The following is a 23,494-nucleotide window of genomic DNA, read 5'->3' on the forward strand; positions in this document are numbered from 1 at the left end:
GTTTAGAATCAGTTGCCACCCACAAGCTGGTCACTCTTTACTTGGATGTATATGTCCCTGTAAAGATTTCCCAACTTTCTCCGGGGTATTCTCTGTTGTTTGGGTATTGTATGTAGGGTCCGGGCTCCTTGGGGAAGGCCGAGATGAGCGGACTCTTGTGAAACTTAGAGTTCAGAGCTTGCAAACCCACAGACCATTCACACATTGTCACTCTCCCTCCTCATAGGTGGAAATCACCCTCCAGGATATCAACGACAACCCACCCGTGTTTCCCATGGACGTGCTGGACCTGACTGTGGAGGAGAACATCGGGGATGGCTCTAAGATCATGCAGCTGACGGCCATGGATGCTGACGAGGTAGCTCAGGGCCTGGCTCCGCATTTCTGAAACCCAGTGTTCCAGCGACCTATCCGATTTCTGCTATATGTTGATGTTTATTACACAACAACTAAGGTGAAATACAACTACATGTGTGCTCCTTACCAGGGCACCTCGGTTGTTGAAATGTGTTCTGAGGAGGCTAATCCAGGGGCTCTCAAGAGCTCATTTCCATCCTGGCTGGATAGTGCCACTGGGCAGTGTGTCCTCCCGAAGCACAGAGGTGGCCGGTTTGATCCCCGCTCAGGGCACACACAGGAACGATGTTCCTGTCTGTCATCTTCTCTCTCTCTTTTCTTCTTTAAAGTTAATATATATTTATATTTACATTTAAAAGAGCTCATTTCCCTTGGGACAGCAATTTGCATCTCAATTTCTGGTTGCATTTTAGATTTCTTAGCCAAATTACTTTAATTCTCAATAATAAAATTATTCCTAATCTATGCTTTTATTGTTCCAGTTTGCTATCTTACAGCAGCTCAGGATCAATTTTCATTTGTAATTTTAAAATGCAAATTATTTAAAGTTAAGGAAAAATTAAGGTGATTTTATCATTTTTTATTGAACTTACCTTATGTAAAACAAAATATATATCATTCGGCAATAGCCTTCTTTATTAAGGAAATTATCTAGTCAAGCTAATGACATTTTTCAATTTTGTTAATTAGCAGAAATGTTTTGCCTAGTGCTGAAGATGAAATTTTGGGGCATAAGGTAGATTACCATCTTCTAATATCTGCCTCACATTTTAAGTTTAGTTATATAATCATCACGATCCAAATGACATGGCAACTTACATAAGTTGTGATTTATATTTTTCCCATGAAAAAGGTCCATTGCCTGTTTTCTCCTTCTCGCTAGATGAGGGGGTAATTAATGTTCTGGAGTTTTGAAAAGAGGAATCACCTTCCCAGACACAAGTCTCCCCTTTAAAAAAGATAAATAAGTAGAAAAAAGGTAATTTCAACAAGCAATACAGAAACGTAGTGACTTAGTCACTTATATACATAAATTTTGCCAAAATTTAACTAAAGAAAAGGAAACAAAATAGAGCATCGACATTTAGATAATTGTGGCTTTGTAGTAAAAAAAAGATTTGGTATTTTTAATTTAGTACCTTCTACCCAGTTTTATATAGTGAAGTGTTTTTTTTTTCCTAATTTCAGCTACCATTAAGAGTTATGTGACTAAATATTTCTGTTATTAGTGATACATATGAGATACCATTAGCAATAATTTAGTAGATGCTGCAGTTTTAAAGTTCATTATTGGTACTATGCATTTGGATGGCTTACTTCTTAAAAATGCATCAACTCCCATTGAGCAAGATGGAAAAGAAAACTGATGTAATTGCTATGATACGGTTTACATCAAATGATTGTAAATGTTGTGACTGTTCCATGGGCTGTACTCTGTAGGAATAGAATGGAGAAGCCTCATTTATTTCAAGTGACTTATTCAAAGACAGAAGCAATAATCATTTTACTTATAACATACATATATTCTAATGCAGTGGTCCCCAACCCCCGAGCTGTGGACCGGTACTGGTCCATGGGCCATTTGGTACCGGTCCACAGAGAAAGAATAAATAACTTACATTATTTCCGTTTTATTTATATTTAAGTCTGAACAATGTTTTATTTTTAAAAAATGACCAGATTCCCTGTTAGATCTGTCTAAGACTCACTCTTGACACTTGTCTTCGTCACGTGATACATTTATCCGTCCCACCCTAAAGGCTGGTCCGTGAAAATATTTTCTGACATTAAACCGGTCCGTGGCCCAGAAAAGGTCGGGGACCACTGTTCTAATGGATATACTACTTACTTTCTTCGGAACTGATTATTTGAAAGAGATGCCAACATTCAGCCCTTTTAATACTATTATGTTGTACTGTTATAATTTTATTTCCCTCCCCCTTTTTAAGATATGACAAATGAGGATTAATACACATGCCATGCTGCCTGTCTGTTTATTGTTTTGTACTCGACTTTTGTGTGTGTGCGTGTGTGTGAGCACGCACCTCCATTGCCTTCAAGTTCATCTTTTAGGATGAGATTTAAGGATGGCTGGGAAGGTCTTTATGTCTCTATTGACCTCTGCACGGTTTTAGTGCATTTTGTTTTAACTTCTGTAGAGCTTTGTTTTTAAAACAAACCAAAAAAATGCCTAAGAAACCATGCAGGTGTTGTCACTTAGACATTCTAGTTTTTTAAAGAAATCCTGTGTAAGGTGTTGATATTGAGGAGTCACCAGAAGTTCACGTGGGGTGAGATGAAGGGGGGAGGGGTGCAGAGAAAGCCTTGAGAGCAGGAGCAGACCCGGCCCGGGACCTGGAGGCAGGGCTCTCCAAGGACTTTGTGGTGGGTCTGTGTGTGGAGGGGCCAGGATGGGAGGGGCGTGGGTAGGACAGGGGGAGGGAGGTAGTGGCTTCACTCTAACAGGAGGAAGAACTTCCTGCAAAACTGCTTCTAAGCTATTGTTTTTTTGTTTGTTTTTAAGATTAAGCTCATGACATTGCTTTTCTTGAGTATATTTTCTCTTAAAATTTTTTTTAGTAGAATTTTAATGCCTATTGACTATTTCAATTCCTGACATGAGGAATCAACTTTTCTTTGTCTTGACGTTGACCAGAGTGGATACCAGGGTTTCCTGTGGCTGTTTTGTTTTGTTTTTTGTGACAGAGACAGAGAGACAGAGAGAGGGACAGAGAAGGACAGAGAAGGACCTACAGACAGAAGCAAGAGACAAAAAGCAGCAATTCTTTGTTGCAGATGCTTAGTCTCCTTAGTTGTTCATTGATTGCTTTCTCATATGTGCCTTGACCGGGGGTGGGGGGTCACAGCAGAGCCAAAGACCCCTTGCTCAAGCCAGTGACCCTGGGCTCACGCCATATGACCTTGCACTTCAAGCCAGTGACTATGGGGTCATGTCTATGATCCCAACGCTCAAGTCAGCAACCCCGTGCTCAAGCTGGTGAGCCTTTCTCAAGCCGGATAAGCCTGCGCTTAGCCGGCAACCTCGGGGTTTCAAACCTGGGTGCTCTGTTTCCCAGCCCGATGCTCTATCTGCCGCACTACCTCTGGTCAGGTTAGCTGTTTGTGTTTTTTGGGTAGCTTACAGTAAATTAATATTAATGCATTTAGATACACCTAGACTCTATTTTTCTACTCTAGTCTCAGCTCTTTACTTTTTAATTGAATTTGAATACATATTTATCTGAAATGTTTTCTTTCTTACCAAATCGTGGCTGTTTTCTTCCTTCATTTAGTTTGAATAGGACTTGTTGACAAAAGGAATGTCCAGCTCAAAAACTATCTTATAAGAATTTATTTGAGCCAGACTGATGACAGTTGCCCGGAGGGACAATCTCAGCAGGTTGAGAAAATGCCCCAGAGAGTGGTAGTTTTGCAGCTTCCTTGTGGATGACTGTCAAAGGAGGAGAAGTCGGGGTCACATGGAGCCCACTGGCAGTAGATGAAGGGGGAGGGAGAAGGCCAAGCGGGTAGAATTCTGGGACGGATAGAGAGGGGAAAGGAAAACAGAGAGAGACTGATTTCTTTGGCATCAGTGGGTGCAGGATAGTTGAAGTGAACATTTACAGCACATGGAGCTGGCCTTCGGGAAAGGGGATGACAATGAGACATCCTGTGGTCTCGTGCTCGGGTGTGGGGCCTCTTCCCAGGGGCATCTGGGAAAGGAGGTAGCTCTGATGTTTCAAATCTGTGTTATCTTAGAAGCAAAGGGACAACAGACAGGCTCACGGAGGTGCAGACTGACCTTTGTGAAGGAAGCTAGAAGGCCTAGCATGTGACTTCCCACACGATCTGCTTTCGGTTCGGGATTTTTATGTTTGCACCATCCTATGCAGTTATTTTTTGGTCTCTCAGCTTGTAACCTTGTCAGGTGTGGGGAAACAGCTGTGTCAGGCTCGCCCGCTGGTTTCCAGGCTGCAAGTACTTTGCACGATTAGTGCGTGAACATGCGGCAGAAAGCCACATGTGTCTCTGTGAAGAGCTAGGGGAGCTTTCCCTCCATGGCGATTTTCTGAGGTCACTCTCCCACCACCACGAGCTGCAGTCCCCAATTCCCTCAGCTGTGAGGGACAGTGTTCCTGGTCCCTTGCCCTACACGGCTAGAGTGGTTTTCCTTTGTTGATTCGCTCGCCTGTCTTTGCGAGCCTCCAGTCAACAGGAACGGCCTGAGGCTTTCCAGCTCCACAGTTCCTCTGCCGTCTGCCTGGAGCCAATGGGAACCTGCCTGGTCTCGGCCGCTGGCATCACATCAGGTTTAGTAGGTGACTCCTTTTTCATCTTCCGGTCCCGCTTTGGTCATCAGTCAGTCCGAAGGCTGCATGGATGACCAACCTTTTGGTTGGAGAGTGGGAACCTATGGTTCTTGGAAGGCTCACTCCTAGGAAATCTTAGTGTCGGCCTTTGTCTTGCTAAACCATGGACCGCTGGGGATGGGGCAGGGCCCTAACCTGGGATGGAGTCAAGGCTGAAATTTTCTCAAAAGGGAAAGGCAGGTAAATGGAAGGCCATCGGGGCTTTATGGTGCAGACCTTCGTTAAGAAAAAACAAAACAAAACACTCAGTGTATTGGTTCTGACCTGCCAGCTGTCACATCCTAGTTTCACCCTCCATCTGACGTCGCATCGAGGACAACATCTGTATACAGTTTGAGGACACACCATGCACCTCGTTGGTTTTCACAGCCTGACTCTGAGATAGGTCCTCATTTACTGGCATTATTATTAGTATTATTATTACCTTAATATGGCCCATCCACCTTCCATCGGAAGCATTCACATATCATTTGTTATGACTGATTCCTGCTAGCTGTGCAGTTGGGGACTGCATGCCACTCCGAGGCTTCGTCATGGCCAAGGCTCAGAACACAATGGTGTGGGTGACAGTTACCATCTAAAGATTTCCAGAGTCCACCGGTAGAGACAGCTTTCCATGAGTACATGTCCTGTGCCTCAGCTACCATTATAGAGGGCCATGGTTTTTTGGTTTTTTTTAAAGCAACTTTAACTTCCATCTGAATTAATATAGTAGTTAGTAGTCCTTCTTGGGATATGGGGTAAGCACATTCTCATAATTGGGTTCTAGCTTTATACATTAAAACACCTTTCTCAAGATTTCTTTTCCATCAACCTTCTGTAACAGCCCTTGTCCTTCTTAGTTTGCCTCTTTTTACTCATTCAGAAACAACCAACTTATTACAATTGATGACTTTTAGCATCTCTCAAAAACACACACCCTCTTCCCTTCATCCTGCCTTAGTATTCCTTCTACATTTCAAAAGAGAAACCATAAAAAAGAGTATCCTTGATAATACAAAAATTATCTTATACACCTTCAGAACTTAGAAGAACAAGGTTTGAGAAAATCTCAAAGAACAAACATAACCATTATTCTGACTAGTATTATTAGCAGACAGGTAAAAACGTGTGTGTGTGTGTGTGTGTGTGTGTGTGTGTGTGTGTGTGTTCGCTCAGCATCAGTTTGAAGGTATACAGGCCTTCTCAAAGTCTTTGGATAGCGGCCCACCTCTGTCAGCAGCTTCTTATCCTCAAGGAGTCTGTAGGCAGAGGTGAGTGTCAGAGACACGGGCAGATGTCCATTTATGGTTAGGCACCTTTTTTAAAAAAAATTTTTTTTGATTAGAAATGTAAATTCTTGAGTTAACACCTTTAAGTTTAGCTGCACATAGATTAATTAGTAATGATACCTAACAAGGTTCAAGACAATAGACAGGCTCCGTGAAGATGAAGACTGACCTTTGTCGAGGAAGACACCGACCTAGGATGTGACTACCCTCTGTGACCTGCTTTGAGCTAGGAATGTTCATGTTCCGACCATCCTCCATGGTTACTCTTGGTGTCTGAGTTTGGAAGGCCACAGTGCAGGACTCCCCGTGAGCTTGTGGGGTTTAGTATGCGGCCCGTCCTTTTGTCCACAGACTCAGTATTGGAATGCATGGCATTTCTTTTACTTTTGTGATCAATGTTAACCTTAAACTGGAAAGCCAAAGTGAGAGGCAACACACCTTTGAAATAAAAAAAAAAAAAATGCAATCCCTAGGCATCAATACAGTCAGAAACTCAAATTATGTCCCAATTATGGGGTGCAGGCAAGGAGATTTTAATGACAAAACGGAAGGGAAACCATTTCATGAACAGAAGGTGTACAAGATAACTTTTGGTGCTAACAGGCTACGTTACCCATTAGCTGTGCTGGGGCATGGAGTTTAGAGAGTGCCCGGTCACCCTCCTGTGGGCAGGTCTGCTCCCCTGTTGGCTTTACCAGTTTGCATGACAGTGCTGGTTTGGCCCGTACCAAGATTATTTTGCCCAGTTCAGGTATTGCGAGAAGAGAAGACATGCCAGGTAGTTTCTCTGGGACGGGAGCCTCGACACGCTTTTGAAATGGCTCCATTTATAGCCTTTTTCACATCAGCATTCAATCGTCATCAACTACCCGGTGGATTGAGTTTGAGGGATTAATGGAATTCTTGAAAACACAAAGATCACATAGGTCATCAGCGAAGTACATGTTGGTATACTTTTTACTTTTTAATTATTTGTATGCTTTTTAAATTTTTTTTATTTTCCTTTTTTTTTTTTTTAGAGAGAGAGACGGACAGACAGACAGGAAGGGAGAGAGATGAGAAGCATCAATTCTTCATTGCGGCTCCTCAGTTGTTCATTGATTGCTCTCTCATATGTGCCTTGACCGGGGGGCTCCAGCTGAGCCAATGACCCCTTGCTCAAGCCAGCGACCTTAGGCTTCAAGCCATCGGCCTTTGGGCTGAAGCCAATGACCATGGTGTCATGTCTGTGATCCCACACTAAAGCTGGCAACCTCAGGATTTCAAACCTGGGTCCTAAGTGTCTCAGGTCAACACTCTGTTCGCTGTGCCACCACCTGGTCAGGCTGTATGCTTTTTCATAATAACTAAACTAGATATAAAAGGATTAATGTGTTAGAGAATCTCAGGGAGGGCATGGAAGAATAATGCGTGAGTCAAGGAATCGGTTTTAGCAAGCAGCAGGTACAGGTTAAACTTCATTTATATATCATTTGAAATACATGCTGGACCAGGATACACATCTTTCAGAAGCACGTGACTCCGAGTCTCATGTTTCCTTTTGCAAACAGAATTATTATGTGGGTCAGGATACTCTGGCTTTGTTTCTGATACCACGCTTGTTTCTGAAAATACTCCTCATGGTTGTAAAATGCATCTGCAATTTATAGCTATTTACTTTCAGAATTCCTTTCACGTGCTTTTGTCTTTGCGGTTCCCCAGGAAAGGAAAATATTTTTAAACAGTGTTATTTCCACAGTGCGGCAGCTGAAATGCGATATTTGTTTCTGGTCGTATTGCTGATACTGCATAGTTTGGGTATTAAATAAATAAATAGACTTTTCAAAAGACCTAATTAAATCATCCCTCTTATCCAGACATTTTCGGATAGTCGCTCGGACTGTTAATTCACCACATCGGCCGATTTTGAATACGGAAAAGGTTGTCTCATCAACATCATCTGATGACTTTGCTTCTCTTCCAAAGAATTATGTTGGGAGACAGGGCATTCCTAAATTTTAGACCATTTGTGTGATAGCTTCTTTAGATGTGTCTTTGTTTTTTTGCTTTTTCATAATTTCCAAATACCATTTTAAGAAGTCAGAATTAGAAATAGCTATTCTCATACCTAGACTGCTTTGCTAGAATGATGGATTTTCTCGTGAAACAGAACAAATAGTACAGAAGGTGGTCAGATTAGAAGTCAGGCATTCTTCCTGAATGTTTTATAGATGGTGTGATTGCAGTAAATAGGTCGGCTCCTCCACACATACCTGAACATACAAGGTAAACGTGAGCAGCATGTTGCACTCAGCTGTTTAATTTCTGAACTAAAATGTGCTTTCAGGTATCCACTTGATGAAATGTTAAGATTGGCTTGGGGGACGCAGTTAAATACAGCAAATGCCACTAAACGTAACTTCATGGAAGAGGGTTTTTACCTGTGTCTGTTAGAAATCGCCTTGTATGTTTGACCGTGGAGGATACAACATATTTAATCTCTGACGGAACAGCTGTATTAGCAACCATGATTGCTGTAACCTCCTGTCACACCAGCCTTGTCCCTGTGCACCTGAAATGCACGTCTCTGTTAACGTCCTTCTTGGGAGTTCTTCGCCTGTGTAATTTAATAAATAAATCCCTAGAGGTGAACAAGGATAAAAGACATATGTGTTTTTATGTGAGTATATTTACATCACGATGTAATTTTTGAAGTCCACAATTCCAACCTTACTAATGCCTTAGTGTCCAGGCTCAATAATTACCTATACTAGGAAATCAGGAAATGTACTCTCCTTGGGGTCTATAGCAACTCTAATCGTAGTTTGATTTATTCATTTGTGACGTCATCAAATACTCTTTCCCCGTTACACTTCCATGGTAAGAAAATATTAAAACTAGGAATGAAAACAGCTAGTGTTGTCATGGACTTAACTGTTTCTCAAAGATCATTCTAGGTTCTTTCTCATGCATTAACTCACTTAATCCTCAGGACACCCCTAAGTGGCAGGTCACATGATCATCCTGACAGTCCAGACGAGGAGACCTAGGCTCCTGGGGGTGACCTCGTGGCCCAGTGAGCCACAATCAGTAAGCCGTGGAGCACCAGCTCTGAACCAGCACGATGTAGCACCTGTGACTTGGTATTTCAGTTATAATGTGTGTAATTTAACATACCTAAGTCACGGTGTTTATAATTTCAACAATAGAGAGAGAAGTATATAACAGATTTTAAAAGACTGTGGGGTTAGCACGCCCATCACCAAATCCAGGTGGGTGTTTTAATTTGAATTCTCCTTCACTTTGTTATTTTGACTTTGTTAAAAGGGACTCTTTCTGGAAACCCTCCGTCCCCCTCTGGAGCAGGCCGGTCCTCTGGGGCTCCTCCCAGGCCCCTCCTCCCTCCCTCAACCTCTGCTCTTTCTCCTCACTCTTTTCCATTTTTATTTGAGTTTTTTAGACATTTTCTTATTTTATTTATTCATTTTTAGAGAGGAGAGAGAGAGGGAGAGAGAGAGAGAGAGGGAGAGAGGAGAGAGAGAGAGAGAGAAGGGGGGAGGAGCTGGAAGCATCAACTCCCATATGTGCCTTGACCAGGCAAGCCCAGGGTTTCAAACCAGCGACCTCAGCATTTCCATGTCGATGCTTTATCCCCTGCGCCACCACAGGTCAGTATTTGAGTTTTTTAGGGTGACATTGGTTCACAAAACCATACAGGTTTCAAGTGTGTAACTCAACAAAATATCTCTGTACATGCATCTGTGCTTTCCGTCCCCACCCACCCCCACCCCCGCCGTCTTCCATCTTTCCCACCCCCTTTCCCTTTGTGTCACCACAGTGTTGTCTGTGTCTGTGTGCTAAATATATATATATTCCTTCTTCTCACTCTTTTCTTTTTCTTCAATGATAAGTGGGGAGGCAGAGTCAGACTCCTGCATGTACCCTAACCAGGATCCACCTGGCAAGCCCCTATGGAGCAATGCTCCGCTCATCTAGGGCTGTTGCTCGGCAACTGAGCTATTTTAGTGCCCAAGGCAAGGCCATGATTCCTTCCTCAGCACCTGGGACCAACTTGCTCCACCTGAGCTGTGGCTGTGGGAGGGGAAGAGAGAGAGAGAGAAGGGAGAGGGGAAAGAGTGGAGGAGCAGATGGTTGCTTCTCCTGTGTGCCCTGACCGCAAATTCAACCTGGGACATCCACATGCTGGGCCAATACTCTACCACTGAGTCAACTGGCCCTCCTTCCCACTCTTAAAATGTCCATATTTAGTCCTTACGTTGCTGTTCCTTTAGTGTAAGTTAAAGTCTCAACAAATCTGTGACTTCCACAGTCACATACATATATTCACTTTCAGATATTTTTTCAGACCTTTTACCGAACCTCTGATTGCCACAGAACCGTGTGTATGAGCTAGCCTCAGTCTCCTGTTGTACCACACATAACAGCTCACTGCATAACTTCTCTGGCACCACAGCCGGTCTTACCCTGCAATGTCTTCCCCAAGAGTAGTCTCCTAGTTCTTAGCCAAAGTGATTTGATATTCAAAATTTTCTTTTTCTTTTCTTTCACTTCTGTCCATCATACAGACTTGTTAAAAGAAGGACCTGGGGATATGTGGCAATGCTGCACAAATGAGAGTATTGTCATTGTTATTTCTCTGTCCAGTAACCTATCAGATACTGCTGATTTGACCTGTGTATTAGGCCCCTTAGTGATAATGTAGAGTCTTAAGATCTGGAGCAAGACAATGAGGGTTGAAATTCCTGTGTCTCAGTCTCTTTATCATCAAAATGAGGATAAGAATAGGACTTACCTCAGGGCTTTGCCTTCAAGGATTAAGTCATTTAGTGCCCAGAAAGTGATATGCTCAGAGCAGTGCTTAGCACTTAATAAACACTTAACAAGTGTGCTTTTTTTCTCAACTTTCCATTCCTTCTGCCAACTTCCTAGCTCGTATTTTTTAAGCGTTTGAAGGCCATAGCTCCAAGACTGAAGAGAACGCAGGAGATCATCCCTGCCTTCATTTGGGAGCAAGGGGGGCTTAGAACCTGCCAGGAACCCAGATTGCATACCGTTTTGCCTTGAGGACAGAGAGGTCCAGCCTTGGGCTCGGACTCCTCACTGTCTCCCCTCCCTGGCCTCTCCCCACGTTCAGCCATTCTACTCTGTCCACTGCCTTAAAAGACCGTTTCCAACTCAAACAAGCCCAGTGCTTTCTTGGCCTTAGAACTTAAGCCCATGTGTGTTACAATTGCGACTCCCCGACGTAGACCCGTAGCTAATCGTGTAGCTTGCCTTTCTGCTTTTGAATTTTGGTCAGGTTTTCCATGCGCCCAACCTGTTCACCTGTGAGGGAGCCAAGCAGGTCATTCTTCCCTTTTTGCGCTTTGGCTTATATGCACACCTTTTCCCCTGGTCTTTGTGTTGCAAAGAAATTTCTTTCTTCCAAACCCACTCTAGCTCTCCATGTTCTCCATTGTATCTTCCCTAAGTAACACCTCCTTCTCCTTGGTTTTTATGGTGCTTTTTGCACCAGCCTCCTCTCTTGGGCCCCTGCTGTGCTCAGTCACCTTTCCTGCTGAAGGGGGGGAACTCGGAGCTCAGGCAGGCGGGCTCGGGTTGGAGTTCACACTGACCCTCCCTGCATGATCACGCGTGAGTTAGCTAGCGTCCCGGCACCCATGGCTTCCTTGGAGAGCTCATCCCTCATGGAGTTGTGATGTGAGAATGCATGAAAGGGGCCATCACAGTGCCTGGCCAAGAGCAGCACTGGAGCCAGCCTTCTAGTAGCATTGTCACAGGTGATAGCACAGCACAGCTCTCCTCCTTTCCAGGTGTGTATTGCATGAATGAAATGTGTATCTATATGTAGCTAATCCTGAAGGCTGAGGTTTGTTGTGGGCTTTAATGGAATGAGTGGTGGCTGGCTAGGTAGCATGCCATGCTGGCCAGTTACCTTCTGAAGTCCTGTTGTGTCCTATGCAAAGCCCACGTTGTGCAGCACTTACTCGGCATGAAGAGTGTACCCTTACTGTTCCACTGCTAATGGTTCAGATGATGTTTCTTTGTTTTTTTGTTTCTGTAGGGTGCGAATGCTCTTGTCACATACACGATCATCAGTGGGGCTGATGACAGTTTCCGCATTGACCCTGAGTCTGGAGACTTGATAGCAACCAGGAGGCTGGACCGAGAACGCCGTTCCAAATACTCCCTGCTGGTCCGTGCGGACGACGGTCTCCAGTCCTCAGACATGAGAATCAACATCACTGTCAGCGACGTGAACGACCACTCGCCCAAGTTCTCCAGACCTGTGTACTCCTTTGACATCCCAGAAGATACTACCCCAGGTAGGGGGCATGCCCCTGTGTGTATTTTGTTGGGTCTCCTTTGACAACAGTAGTAGACTGTATGTTTTGGCAGTTCATAATTAGTGACTTGTTTTTTACCATGTGCTACTAGGCATAAAAATACATCTAGATGTTGGATTTCTGAATTTTGAATTAGCCACCTTGGGCTGTAATTCCCAAGCAAATTGCTGGACGTTTGAGAGCAGAGGAGGGTCACCGTTCATCTGATTGCTAGTTGCACATATTTCTGTGTCTGAAAGTATCTGTGACATGGATTAATTTTTCTAGCAACTGCAGCTTTGATTTTATTTTTCTATTTTAGAAATGTCAATTGTGATCGCGCTGCACTGTGTAGAAAGAGCAAAGGAAAGCACACAAGAGACCCATGATAAGGGGTGAACCCTTGCTAACCATGTGACCTGGGACAAGTTAATTGGTTTCCCTTAGCTTCAGTTCCTTCTGCTGTAAAATGGAAACAGTACCGTATTTCCCCATGTATAAGATGCACGCTCTTTTGAGAAATGTGGGGTCTAAAAACTGGGTGCGTCTTATACAGTGGTTGTGGCATTTCGAATGCCATAGATGGAATTCAGGATGAGGCAATCTATGAAGACAGTGATTCATCATCAGACACAGATGAGGACAAGCTCATGGATGGCAGTTTTGACAGTGAGGAGGAGTTATATAAATTTTATGGTGAATAAGACGAGTTCAAAAACTTTATGTAATACTTTTTTTTTTTTCAAATTTCGGGCCCCCAAATTAAGGTGTGTCTTATTCATGGAGAAATACGGGTATTTTCTGTCCAAAGTAGGGTCAAGGTTAATTTAGGATGTACATGCGAGGTAGCTAATGTGGGCGGAGCTTGTGAATTAGGTGCTTGATAAACGTTAGTAGAGAATGAATCCTGAATTATCATGGGGCCTCTTTGAACATATTATGTTGTGAATGTTGAGTGTCTCTGTTCTTGGTGCATGTGCTTAGTTCCCACTATTGGAAATTCTTACCTAAAGTTAACATTTTATTCTGAATCACATTTGGAATGTGTTTGCGTAGTAAGGCCTCTATATGTTTTGGAAACTCGTTTGAGAAGGAAGGAACCATTCATGGAAAGACTCCTTACTCCGCACTGCAGTTTTTCCTTTACTCCTCCAGATGACTTGTGCGTGTTCTTCATGAAACTCCCATCACGTTTATTTCTTGCTTAGTTACAGCAACAGCCGTCAAAGCTGTTAAGTGATAACTCCTGGGCACATGTCTGTATTATGACTTGAAATCCCCAGTTCCTGACATTAGCAATGAAACCCCATATGTCTTCCCTGAATTCATTAACATGTGGTTATGACTTGGTAGAGTCAGGTAGAAAAACAATGTTAGAAGTAGTATCAATACCCAGAATATTCACACTGCAACGTGCAATATCAGATCTCCCGGATGTCGCTAAGCTGTGTGGTTTATTCATATTTGGGGATGTTGGTATTATTGTTAATGTAGCAATCAGCTGAATGCTGTGTTTGTTGTATTTTCATAGTGATTCTCTCGTTAAAATATTTCCTGGTATAAATATATATTCTTGTAGTAATGCCTACATCCCATTAATTTGGATGGTCAATTAATTAATTATTATTATTTTGGGGGGGATAGGTTCTTTGGTAGCAGCGATTTTAGCTACAGACGATGACTCTGGTATGAATGGAGAAATTACATATAGTGTGAACGAAGATGATGAAGATGGCATATTTTTCCTGAATCCGGTCACTGGAGTCTTTAATTTGACTCGAATGCTAGATTATGAAGCACAGCAATATTACATCCTCACTGTCCGAGCTGAAGATGGTGGGGGACAATTTACTACCATCAGGGTTTATTTCAACATACTAGATGTAAATGACAACCCACCTGTTTTCAGCTTGAGTTCACACAGCACGTCATTGATGGAGAACCTACCTCTAGGATCTACTGTTCTTGTGTTTAATGTCAGCGATGCGGATGATGGTATGTACTTTGTTTGATCTACTTAAAAACACTTTATGAAAAATGTGATCAGATTTATATTGTATTTACTCACATTGTTCAGCTGTCAAAATTTTTCATTTTGTGACTATCGATCTGAAGTTGAGGAATAGGTGTATAATTTAGCTATAGCAGATAAAACAAATTAATTTATCAGTTAAGTTCTTATTTATAACAGACAGCATGCATTGTTGTTTTTTTTTATAAATTTTATCATCTTTATCTTCCTTCCCTTCCCCCTCAAACATTGTGGTATTGTGGTTTAGTAATATCGACATCATAATACAGTTTTTTGGTAGGTTTTGGTCAGATAAATAAAAATGTTTATTTACTTATTTTTTTTTTGTATTTTTTTGAAGCTGGAAACGGGGAGGCAGTCAGACAGACTCCCGCATGTGCCCCACCGGGATCCACCCGGCACGTCCACCAGGGGGTGATGCTCTGCCCATCCGGGGCGTCGCTCTGTCGCGACTAGAGCCACTTTAGCGCCTGGGGCAGAGGCCAAGGAGCCATTCCCAGCACCCGGCCATCTTTTGCTCCAATGGAGCCTCGGCTGCAGGAGGGGAAGAGAGAGACAGAGAGGAAGGAGAGGGGGAGGGGTGGAGAAGCAGACGGGCGCCTCTCCTGTGTGCCCTGGGACTTCGAACCTGGGACTTCCTCATGCCAGGCTGACACTCTACCACTGAGCCAACCGGCCAGGGCCTTACTTATATTATTTTAATGTAAAAAGGATGAAACTTAGAAGCAAAAGTAAAACCAAAGTCTTCAAAAAATACTTAACGTACAATTAGTTTTCTGTTTCTAACTGAAAACGGCTAATAATATTTGACAAGCTTTTTTGCTTTGATTCAGATGCCAGTCTCAGAGTTCTTTTAACTTATGCTATGAAATCAAGTTGAGGATTTTTCATTCAATCTGGCCTTTACGTGTTTTTGATTTTTAATTCATTGCAAAAGCATTGGACAAACTTTAAAATATATATATATGGCCCTGGCCGGTTGGCTCAGCGGTAGAGCGTCGGCCTAGCATGCGGGGGACCCGGGTTCGATTCCCGGCCAGGGCACACAGGAGAAGCGCTCATTTGCTTCTCCACCCCTCCGCCGCGCTTTCCTCTCTGTCTCTCCCTTCCCCTCCCGCAGCCAAGGCTCCATTGGAGCAAAGATGGCCCAGGCACTGGGGATGGCTCTGTGGCCTCTGCCTCAGGCGCTAGAGTGGCTCTGGTCGCAACATGGCGACGCCCAGGATGGGCAGAGAGCATCGCCCCCTGGTGGGCAGAGCATCGCCCCTGGTGGGCGTGCCGGGTGGATCCCGGTCGGGCGCATGCGGGAGTCTGTCTGTCTCTCCCTGTTTCCAGCTTCAGAAAAATGAAAAAAAAAAAAAAAAAAAAAAAAAAAAATATATATATATATATATATATGACATCTCTGGCCTTTCTTCTAAGACCTGTTTTGTATGTACACATATCAGATAATATATCGTAAGTGATAACATTGTGCCCAATATCAGTCTTTAACTGAACTTTGGAAGGTTAATACCTTGCTTTCCCTCCCATTTGGGTACAACTGAATGACCCTATCAGTAGAGAAAACAAGGGCAGTTCTTTGAGGAGGAAATGGGTCCCCAGCCTGAGGATATGCCCAGTGACATGGGCATATCAACCTTCATTGAGAATTTCCTGGTTCTCCCCGTCAGGGATGATTTATGTAATCTCAGAATATCATCCCCTTTCAAAATCCCGCTTTATAATTAGTTTCCTTTCGGGAGCGTCTAGAAATGTCGCTTAAAAAGACAGAGGAGGCAAAAAAGCGGCGTATTTTGTACATTTCGATTCAAAAAATTAGAAGTGCTTTTTTTGTTAGAATTTAAGTCCTTTGGAAGTTTTTTTTTTTTCTTGTATTCAAGCACAGTTGATATAGGACACATGACTGTACCTGAGCTAGAAGTGGCTGTGATACTAGTGCCTCTACGACTATTGCTCATGACATGAACAATAAGACCAGCATTTGTCCAGAGCAGTGGTTAGCTCACACCAGTCCGGGTCTAAGATCAACACAGACGCCATTTCGTGTGCATCAGCCCAGCTTTCTGCATTGGCTCCAAATAGACACTTAAAACCAAGTGAGGCTCGTCTTCAGCTTAGAAGTTGACTTTGTTATTATAATATTGATTAGTTTACCAGCTCCCTGAACACGGGTGTTTTCTCCTTCGTCCTGTGACTGCCTTGGTCCAGACTTTTCTGTAGTGATGAATTTTCTGCCATGTTTCTTTGTGATTTATTTATTATGGGTTAGAGACAGTCCCATTGCTTCATATGATGGAATAAATATCACTTTTCCGCAGACCTTAAAATGTAGGGAACTGGGAAAATAACAAATAAGAAACTTTCTTTGTTTGCTGGGATATTCCATGCACACGTCAGCACAGACATACATTAATCACTGACTTTGAGTCATGGATTTTTCCCCCCTTTAATTGTCAGGCTACATTTCCCCATTGTTTTAGTTTTGAATACTATTATCAGTGTAATTTCCTGTACCTTGACCTGAAATATAGGACATAGTTCCTATTCTTTCTGAATTTAAAGGATATTGTTAAGACTGTACAAGGGTAACCTTGTTTGTTTTAAATCGCCAACTCAGTCACACTGAATAGTTCTCAAAGTATTTTGCACACCGTATTGGTTATATTTTTTAAAGTTAATAGATTCATCTTAATTTCTGATTAAAATATTCCTGATGAGGTAATACTATCATCTTCTTAGATGAAGAAATTTTTAGATGATAATAAATTTAAGAGTTTCTATTGTTAATATCTAAATTCTCCAAGAAGTTATCCTAAAATTTTAGGTTACATGATCATTTAATAAAAGTAAAGCACACAAAGAGAAGAAGCGCAGAAGAAAAAAAATATTTATAAAAGTTGTTTCCTCTTCAGGCTTTAAACTAGTATTATAGTTGCATGTTGCTAATTAAAATTAAATGTATTAATAAAAAAATAAAGCAAATATTTTACTCTGGTGACAGGATAGGGTGTGTGTGTATTGAGCACAAGGCTTCTACGGATATGGTAAAAAAACTATGTTGAGGCTAACTCTTGTAAATTGAAGTTTAAGGAAATATTCTGGCTTTGATAATTATTTCATTACTTTAGAAATAAGCCTTATACTCTTCAGAATACTGGGGAGTCATAGAGTGTTTTGAAAAAAAATTGCTGTAATTATACCTGGACAAACTCACCTCTATATGCATAGTACACAATTCAGGTCATTTGACTTGTGAATGGTTTTTATATTGTGAATAAATGTACACATTTTATAACAGAACTGTATATCTATAGTTATGTGATATGTTTCCTGGAACTAAATTATCCATGATACTGAAACATAAAACAAAGAAACAAACAAAAAAACACCTAAAACTCAGTACAACAACACATATACAGTAAAACAGCCAGGAAGTCATGTAACTACACCACTTTCAGAACATTGAACACAAATGTTAGCTATAGCAACAGTTTTAAGTTTAAGAGTCTGGTGGCTCTAAAAGCACAGTAGATTCAAGTCTGAATGCTTTGAGTAAACTATCGAATTTTAAAATAATGTGTTTACTGTTACATGATTTTAATATTTGATGCAAAGGGCAGAGAGAGAGACACTGAGCTCCTTTTCAGGGTCCTCCTAATGTTTGGAAGAGTTTTGTGTTTCAATATGTCTGCATGTATTCTGTGGATTTAGAGCACATGCCCAAGGCCCCTGAGACTTGTCAGGAGTGGTGAGTCCCGGGCTTCTCAGTGCAGGAAGTAGCAGAGGCATCCTTGGCAGTACCTGCAACAGGAAGGTTGCAGTCCCGGATGCAGGAGCTGGATTTTAGATGGTGTTACGCTATTTTGTGCAAAAGTAGTTATAGTTCTTAGAGATAATGACAGCTATCATCAGTTTTATTTTAATACTGTTACCTAATATATTTGCCAGGATGAATTTGACTATATAATCACATTTTTCTTTTTCGTCATTCTGTTTAAACTTACTCTACCAGCCTATCCCACCAAACTCTTTCCTTAAAAAAAGAGGCTGTTCTGCTGTGAACAGCGTGCCTAGAAAATCTCGGTGTCAAGCTCTCTTTCTGCCTCTGCAATTTCGTTGTTTACTCAAAGAGGCAGCATCCACAGTAGACCGTTTCCGTTGGTTTATGTCGAAATGCGAGACCATCGCTTCGTAGCTGTGTGCAGTTTTTTAAAAAATTTCTTTTGATCTTGGGCATGAAAGGTTTTATATGCTTGCAGAGAAATAAATTTTATATCTCTGCTTGTTGGTATTATTATTAACCAGGTAATTTTTCACAATTTTTTCTCAATAGTTTGTCTGAATTGGTGCCTCAGAGAATAAATATCCTGGATTCACTCATGGATTTAGTTATAGGAAACAGAAATTTTCCTTAGAGAGTTTGATTTAAAAATATGTATTAAATATATACATATATTATATGTATAAAACATAAAGATATGAATATATATGAAATTAAATTAATTATTCATAGGTATATCTCCTTTGAAAGTAATCTGTCCATATATTACACCAGTTGATGGAGCTTTTGGGAGTCTATATATCACAGTGCTTTTTTATCTTTTTTATTCATAATTTTATTTCCTTTGAAAGTAATCTGTCCATATATTACACCAATTGATGGAGCTTTTGGGAGTCTATATATCACAGTGCTTTTTTCCCCCTAAACTGATGGATTTCTGAGTTGAGGAATTGAAGTAAACTGTTGACCTTGTTCTACCTGTCTTAAAATTCTCTTTATCTCCTGCTATTGAATTGACTGTGGCCTTCATTTGCTTTATTTATTCATATTTTTTATGATCATCAGAAGTTTAAGTATTCTGAACTTTATAACCTCTGCTTGTTCACTTGCAAATGGCCATAAGCTATAAAGACTAAAAGCCACAACCCACGAGGAGGAAAACCTACCTTTTCAAAGATCTGCTCAACCCTTGTTTATCGTAGAAATTTTGGTGAATTAGCTAGTGCCTGTAAGTTTTTTCATAAATGTTTTTTCTCTGCATCAATATATGATATATACAGAGGACATTAGACAGAGACCATAAAAATCAATAGAAAAGAGTAAATCTAGTATTTTTTAAAAAGAAGAGGCAGACCCTACTAGGTAGAAAAGAAAATCCCATTACTCAACTAAAACTTGCCTTTGTAAGGAACTTGAAGAGTTGCAAGAAAGGAAAAAGGTAACACAGCTTATTCATAGAATCCTGAGCAAGTATTTTTTTCAAAAAATAAAATAAAAGAGAAAGGGTGATCAAGTTGTTCTAGAAGACTCTTGGCAAACAGTGAGTAGCATTTCTGACACCTTAATAGTTGAAATTAGTTTCAGAAATATAGGAGCTATTTGTAAGCAATTATTAACTGAATGAATTTCCCCTGGTATAAATCCCAGAATATAAAATCTTTATGAAGGATGGGTTATCTAGGTACATAATATATATCGTAGCAACTCTTGTAATATCCTACAATATCTCAATGTCTTTAGGATTAAAATTTTAAAACGTTCATGGCATTAGCTCTCAATCAGTGAATAAAACGCTACTCTGAGTCAGAAAATCTAATTTTTCTTTGTTTTCACTGCTTATCTGCCTTTTGCCTGTAAATGATTTATTAAAACAACAGGTTGATCCATTTTTCATATCATCTTTGTTAGAGGAATGTCTGTAGTCAACTTCTGAAATGAGGATTTATATATCATTTTTAAATTAAAAAGTAACATTTGTTTCTAGGAAAAACAGATAAAATACTATCTAAATATAGCCCAATAATAGTGTGAGCATTTATATTTGGAGCCTTTCATGTATAATTTTATTGCTAACATTTCCTTTAAATAATATTTTTAAAACACATTACATATACATAATAAAATTTGAGACAGAATTATTTTTACAAAGGCCATTAGCCAGGTGCCTAATAGGAATTAAAAAGTATTTATTGGTCTGACAAGAAATGTAAAAGTAGACTTAAAGTATCCATGACTAATGCCATACATTAGAAAATTTTATTACCCTCCTCTGAAAATTGGTGTCGGCCTCAGTAAATTACTGAAGTTATAAATTTTTTGGCTAATAGTATAGAGCGTGGCACTGTTAATGTTCAACCCTCAGGAGTTATGTGATAGAAATAAGGAAATATATAGAAAAATATACACTCTCTGGAATATTTTTTCCTCTTGTGTAATTTAACATGTCAACACCGTAGTAAATAGCAAACAGTATATATATCATTGGTTCACCAGGTTATAAACATCTATTCAGATCAAAAGTTAACAGGAAAAGAATTATGCATATGCATTAGTGACAAAGAAAATTAACGGCAGCTAAATCATCCCAACACAAGGTGTGTTTGGAAGCCTCGTATATCAAACAGGCGGGTTCACATTATGTGAATGTTGGTGCAGCTTAGTTGGCAATCAGCAGGCACTGAAGAGAACTTAATGTTTTTCCTCTCACTGTAGGCATCAACTCCCAGTTGGCGTACAGCATTGCCTCGGGCGATGGCCTTGGGCAGTTTACGGTGGACAAGAACGGAGTACTGAGTGTCTTAAGAGCTTTGGATCGGGAGAGTCAGTCCTTTTACAACCTGGTTGTTCAGGTGCACGACCTGCCACCACCTCCAGCCTCCAGATTCACCAGCACGGCTCAGGTCTCCATTATTTTGCTGGACGTGAATGATAACCCCCCGATGTTCCTTTCTCCGAAACTGACCTACATTCCGGAAAACACACCCATCGACACCATTGTTTTCAAGGCTCAAGCCATGGACCCTGACAGCGGCCCCAACAGCTATATTGAGTACACCCTGCTGAACCCCCTGGGGAACAAGTTCAGCATTGAGACCATTGATGGTGAGGTGCGGCTCACTGGAGAGCTGGACAGGGAAGAGGTTTCTAACTATACCCTGACCGTGGTGGCAACCGACAAAGGTCACCCGTCTCTCTCCTCCTCTACAGAGGTCATGGTGATAGTACTGGACATCAACGACAACAACCCTGCTTTTGCTCAGGCTTTGTACAAAGTGGAGATCAAAGAGGACACCCTCACAGGCACTGATGTCACCCAGGTCTTCGCAGCCGATGAAGACGAAGGCACGAACGGCCAGGTCCGCTACGGCATTGTGGACGGGAATGCCCATCAGGAGTTCCGAATCGACTCTGTCACGGGGGCCATCACCGTGGTGAAGCCATTGGATAGAGAAAAGACCCCGACTTACTCTTTAACTGTTCAGGCAACAGATCGGGGGAGTACCCCCAGAACGGACACCTCCATGGTCAGCATCGTTCTGCTGGATATTAATGATTTTGTTCCCATATTTGAGCTATCTCCATATTCTGTCAATGTCCCTGAGAATTTAGGGACACTGCCCAGAACGGTCCTCCAGGTTCGTACATTTAAACAAATACTGTGTTCTCTAGATGCCACCCAACTTAATTACAACATTCACGCTACCCCTACCCTGCCTTTGTTCCCTTCCATAAGCGCTTTATTGTAGTTATAAAAAAAATCTTAAAAAGGTTTATGAAAATTATACCTATTGATCTCCTTGTAGATTGAATATTACACTTCAGTTCCGTTTTTTTTGTGTATACTTATGTTGTACACATTTAGAAATTTGTGTAGTTTTGAATTTTGTTTCACTCTAGTCATAGGAATATCTATGTATAGTAAGAAAATGCAATGGTGTACGAGTTTGAGAACTTGGTTGCAAACAGGGTTTTTCCTCTTTACAAATCCAACCACCAAGATGAAACTGCTGTTAAATTTTTTGAAAAGCCTTCCAAAAATGCTATACATTGATTTTATGCCTGTTTTTACACAAATAATACATACTACTCCATGCCATTTTATTTTTTTCACTTGAAACTTAAAACTATGTCTTTGAACTCTTTTATTAGTGGTCTATATCAGTGGTCCCCAACCTTTTTTAAGCCATGGACCGGTTTAATGTCAGAAAATATTTTCACGAACCGGCCTTTAGGGTGGGATGGATAAATGTATCACGTGACTGAGACAAGCATCAAGAGTGAGTCTTAGACAGATATAACAGAGGGAATCTGGTCATTTTTAAAAAATAAAACATCGTTCAGACTTAAATATAAATAAAACGGAAATAATGTAAGTTATTTATTCTTTCTCTGCTGACCGGTACCAAATGGCCCACGGACCAGTACCGGTCTGTGGCCCGGGGATTGGGGACCACTGGTCTGTATGATTCTGTCTCTCTTTAATGATGCTTTTTCTTTGGCGGTGTGCATTGGGCTAGTTTTACTCACATTCAGGGCACGTGTTGTGCTGTCCTTCAGGTGGTGGCCAGAGATGATGACCAGGGTTCCAACAGCAAGCTCGCCTACATCCTGTGTGGGGGTAACGACGACGGCGCTTTTATTCTCTCAGACAGCGGAGAGCTGCTTGTCACGCAGAGTTTGGACCGGGAGACCAAGGACCACTTTGTCTTGGTGGTCACAGCTACCGATTCAGGTAAGTCTGTTGTCAGCTTGCTTGGCTGTGAAGACTTTCTTCATAATATGAGTCAGAGAAAGTATTTGTGGAAATAGTTGCTGACAGTCACTAGTGCTTGGAGCCCCAGTTGTAGTGATATAACTTACAGTTACCTACATCACTTTACAGAGTGAAATGCTAGTGGTGAGGGCTTCAGCACGTCATGAACAAAGCTCTCTTCTCGTGAGACAAAATGTGTCCTTGCTCGCTAAGCCACCTACGTGCCTGTGGGGGTGACCTGGCACCCCGCCATGTGGGCCACGTGGCATGTCAAGTACATTAGCTTTGAAAACACCTAGGTGGTTCTCACTGGGCACAGAGGTAAGAGAGTGGGTGCGGAGTTCTCCTTCACAGGTCCGTCTTTAGTTTCCACACAACTCTAAGTAGCTGTAATAGACATTTGCAGAAGCCCCACAGAGCTCCAAAGGGAGTATCAGTGAGAGCCCCGGGTTCGGATCTCAGGAGCAGAGGAGTGAATGACCACAGACGTAATGGGAGTGTTGTATTAGCTGTAGTGTTGAAAAGAGGCACTATACAACGTTAGATAGCAGGTAGTATAAAATACAATTTAAAAAAAAGTATTATTATTGTTTACCACTAT

The 23,494-nt window shown here is 41.5% G+C and overlaps 1 protein-coding gene across 2 annotated transcripts in view; it reads left to right on the forward strand.

Moving 5' to 3' along the window:
• The window catches only part of FAT4 (FAT atypical cadherin 4), a 155,581-nt gene that overhangs the window by 62,579 nt on the left and 69,508 nt on the right, over positions 1 to 23,494 (forward strand). For both annotated transcript variants that reach the window (XM_066384984.1, XM_066384989.1), the window contains exons 2-6: positions 227 to 358; positions 12,063 to 12,324; positions 13,969 to 14,319; positions 20,853 to 21,775; positions 22,698 to 22,872. In XM_066384984.1, coding sequence (XP_066241081.1) covers positions 227 to 358; positions 12,063 to 12,324; positions 13,969 to 14,319; positions 20,853 to 21,775; positions 22,698 to 22,872 — 1,843 coding nt within the window. The remainder of the gene's footprint in view (positions 1 to 226; positions 359 to 12,062; positions 12,325 to 13,968; positions 14,320 to 20,852; positions 21,776 to 22,697; positions 22,873 to 23,494) is intronic.

This window comes from Saccopteryx leptura, chromosome 1 (genome assembly GCF_036850995.1).
Source record: "Saccopteryx leptura isolate mSacLep1 chromosome 1, mSacLep1_pri_phased_curated, whole genome shotgun sequence".
In the NCBI taxonomy this organism is placed as follows: Eukaryota; Metazoa; Chordata; class Mammalia; order Chiroptera; family Emballonuridae; genus Saccopteryx; species Saccopteryx leptura.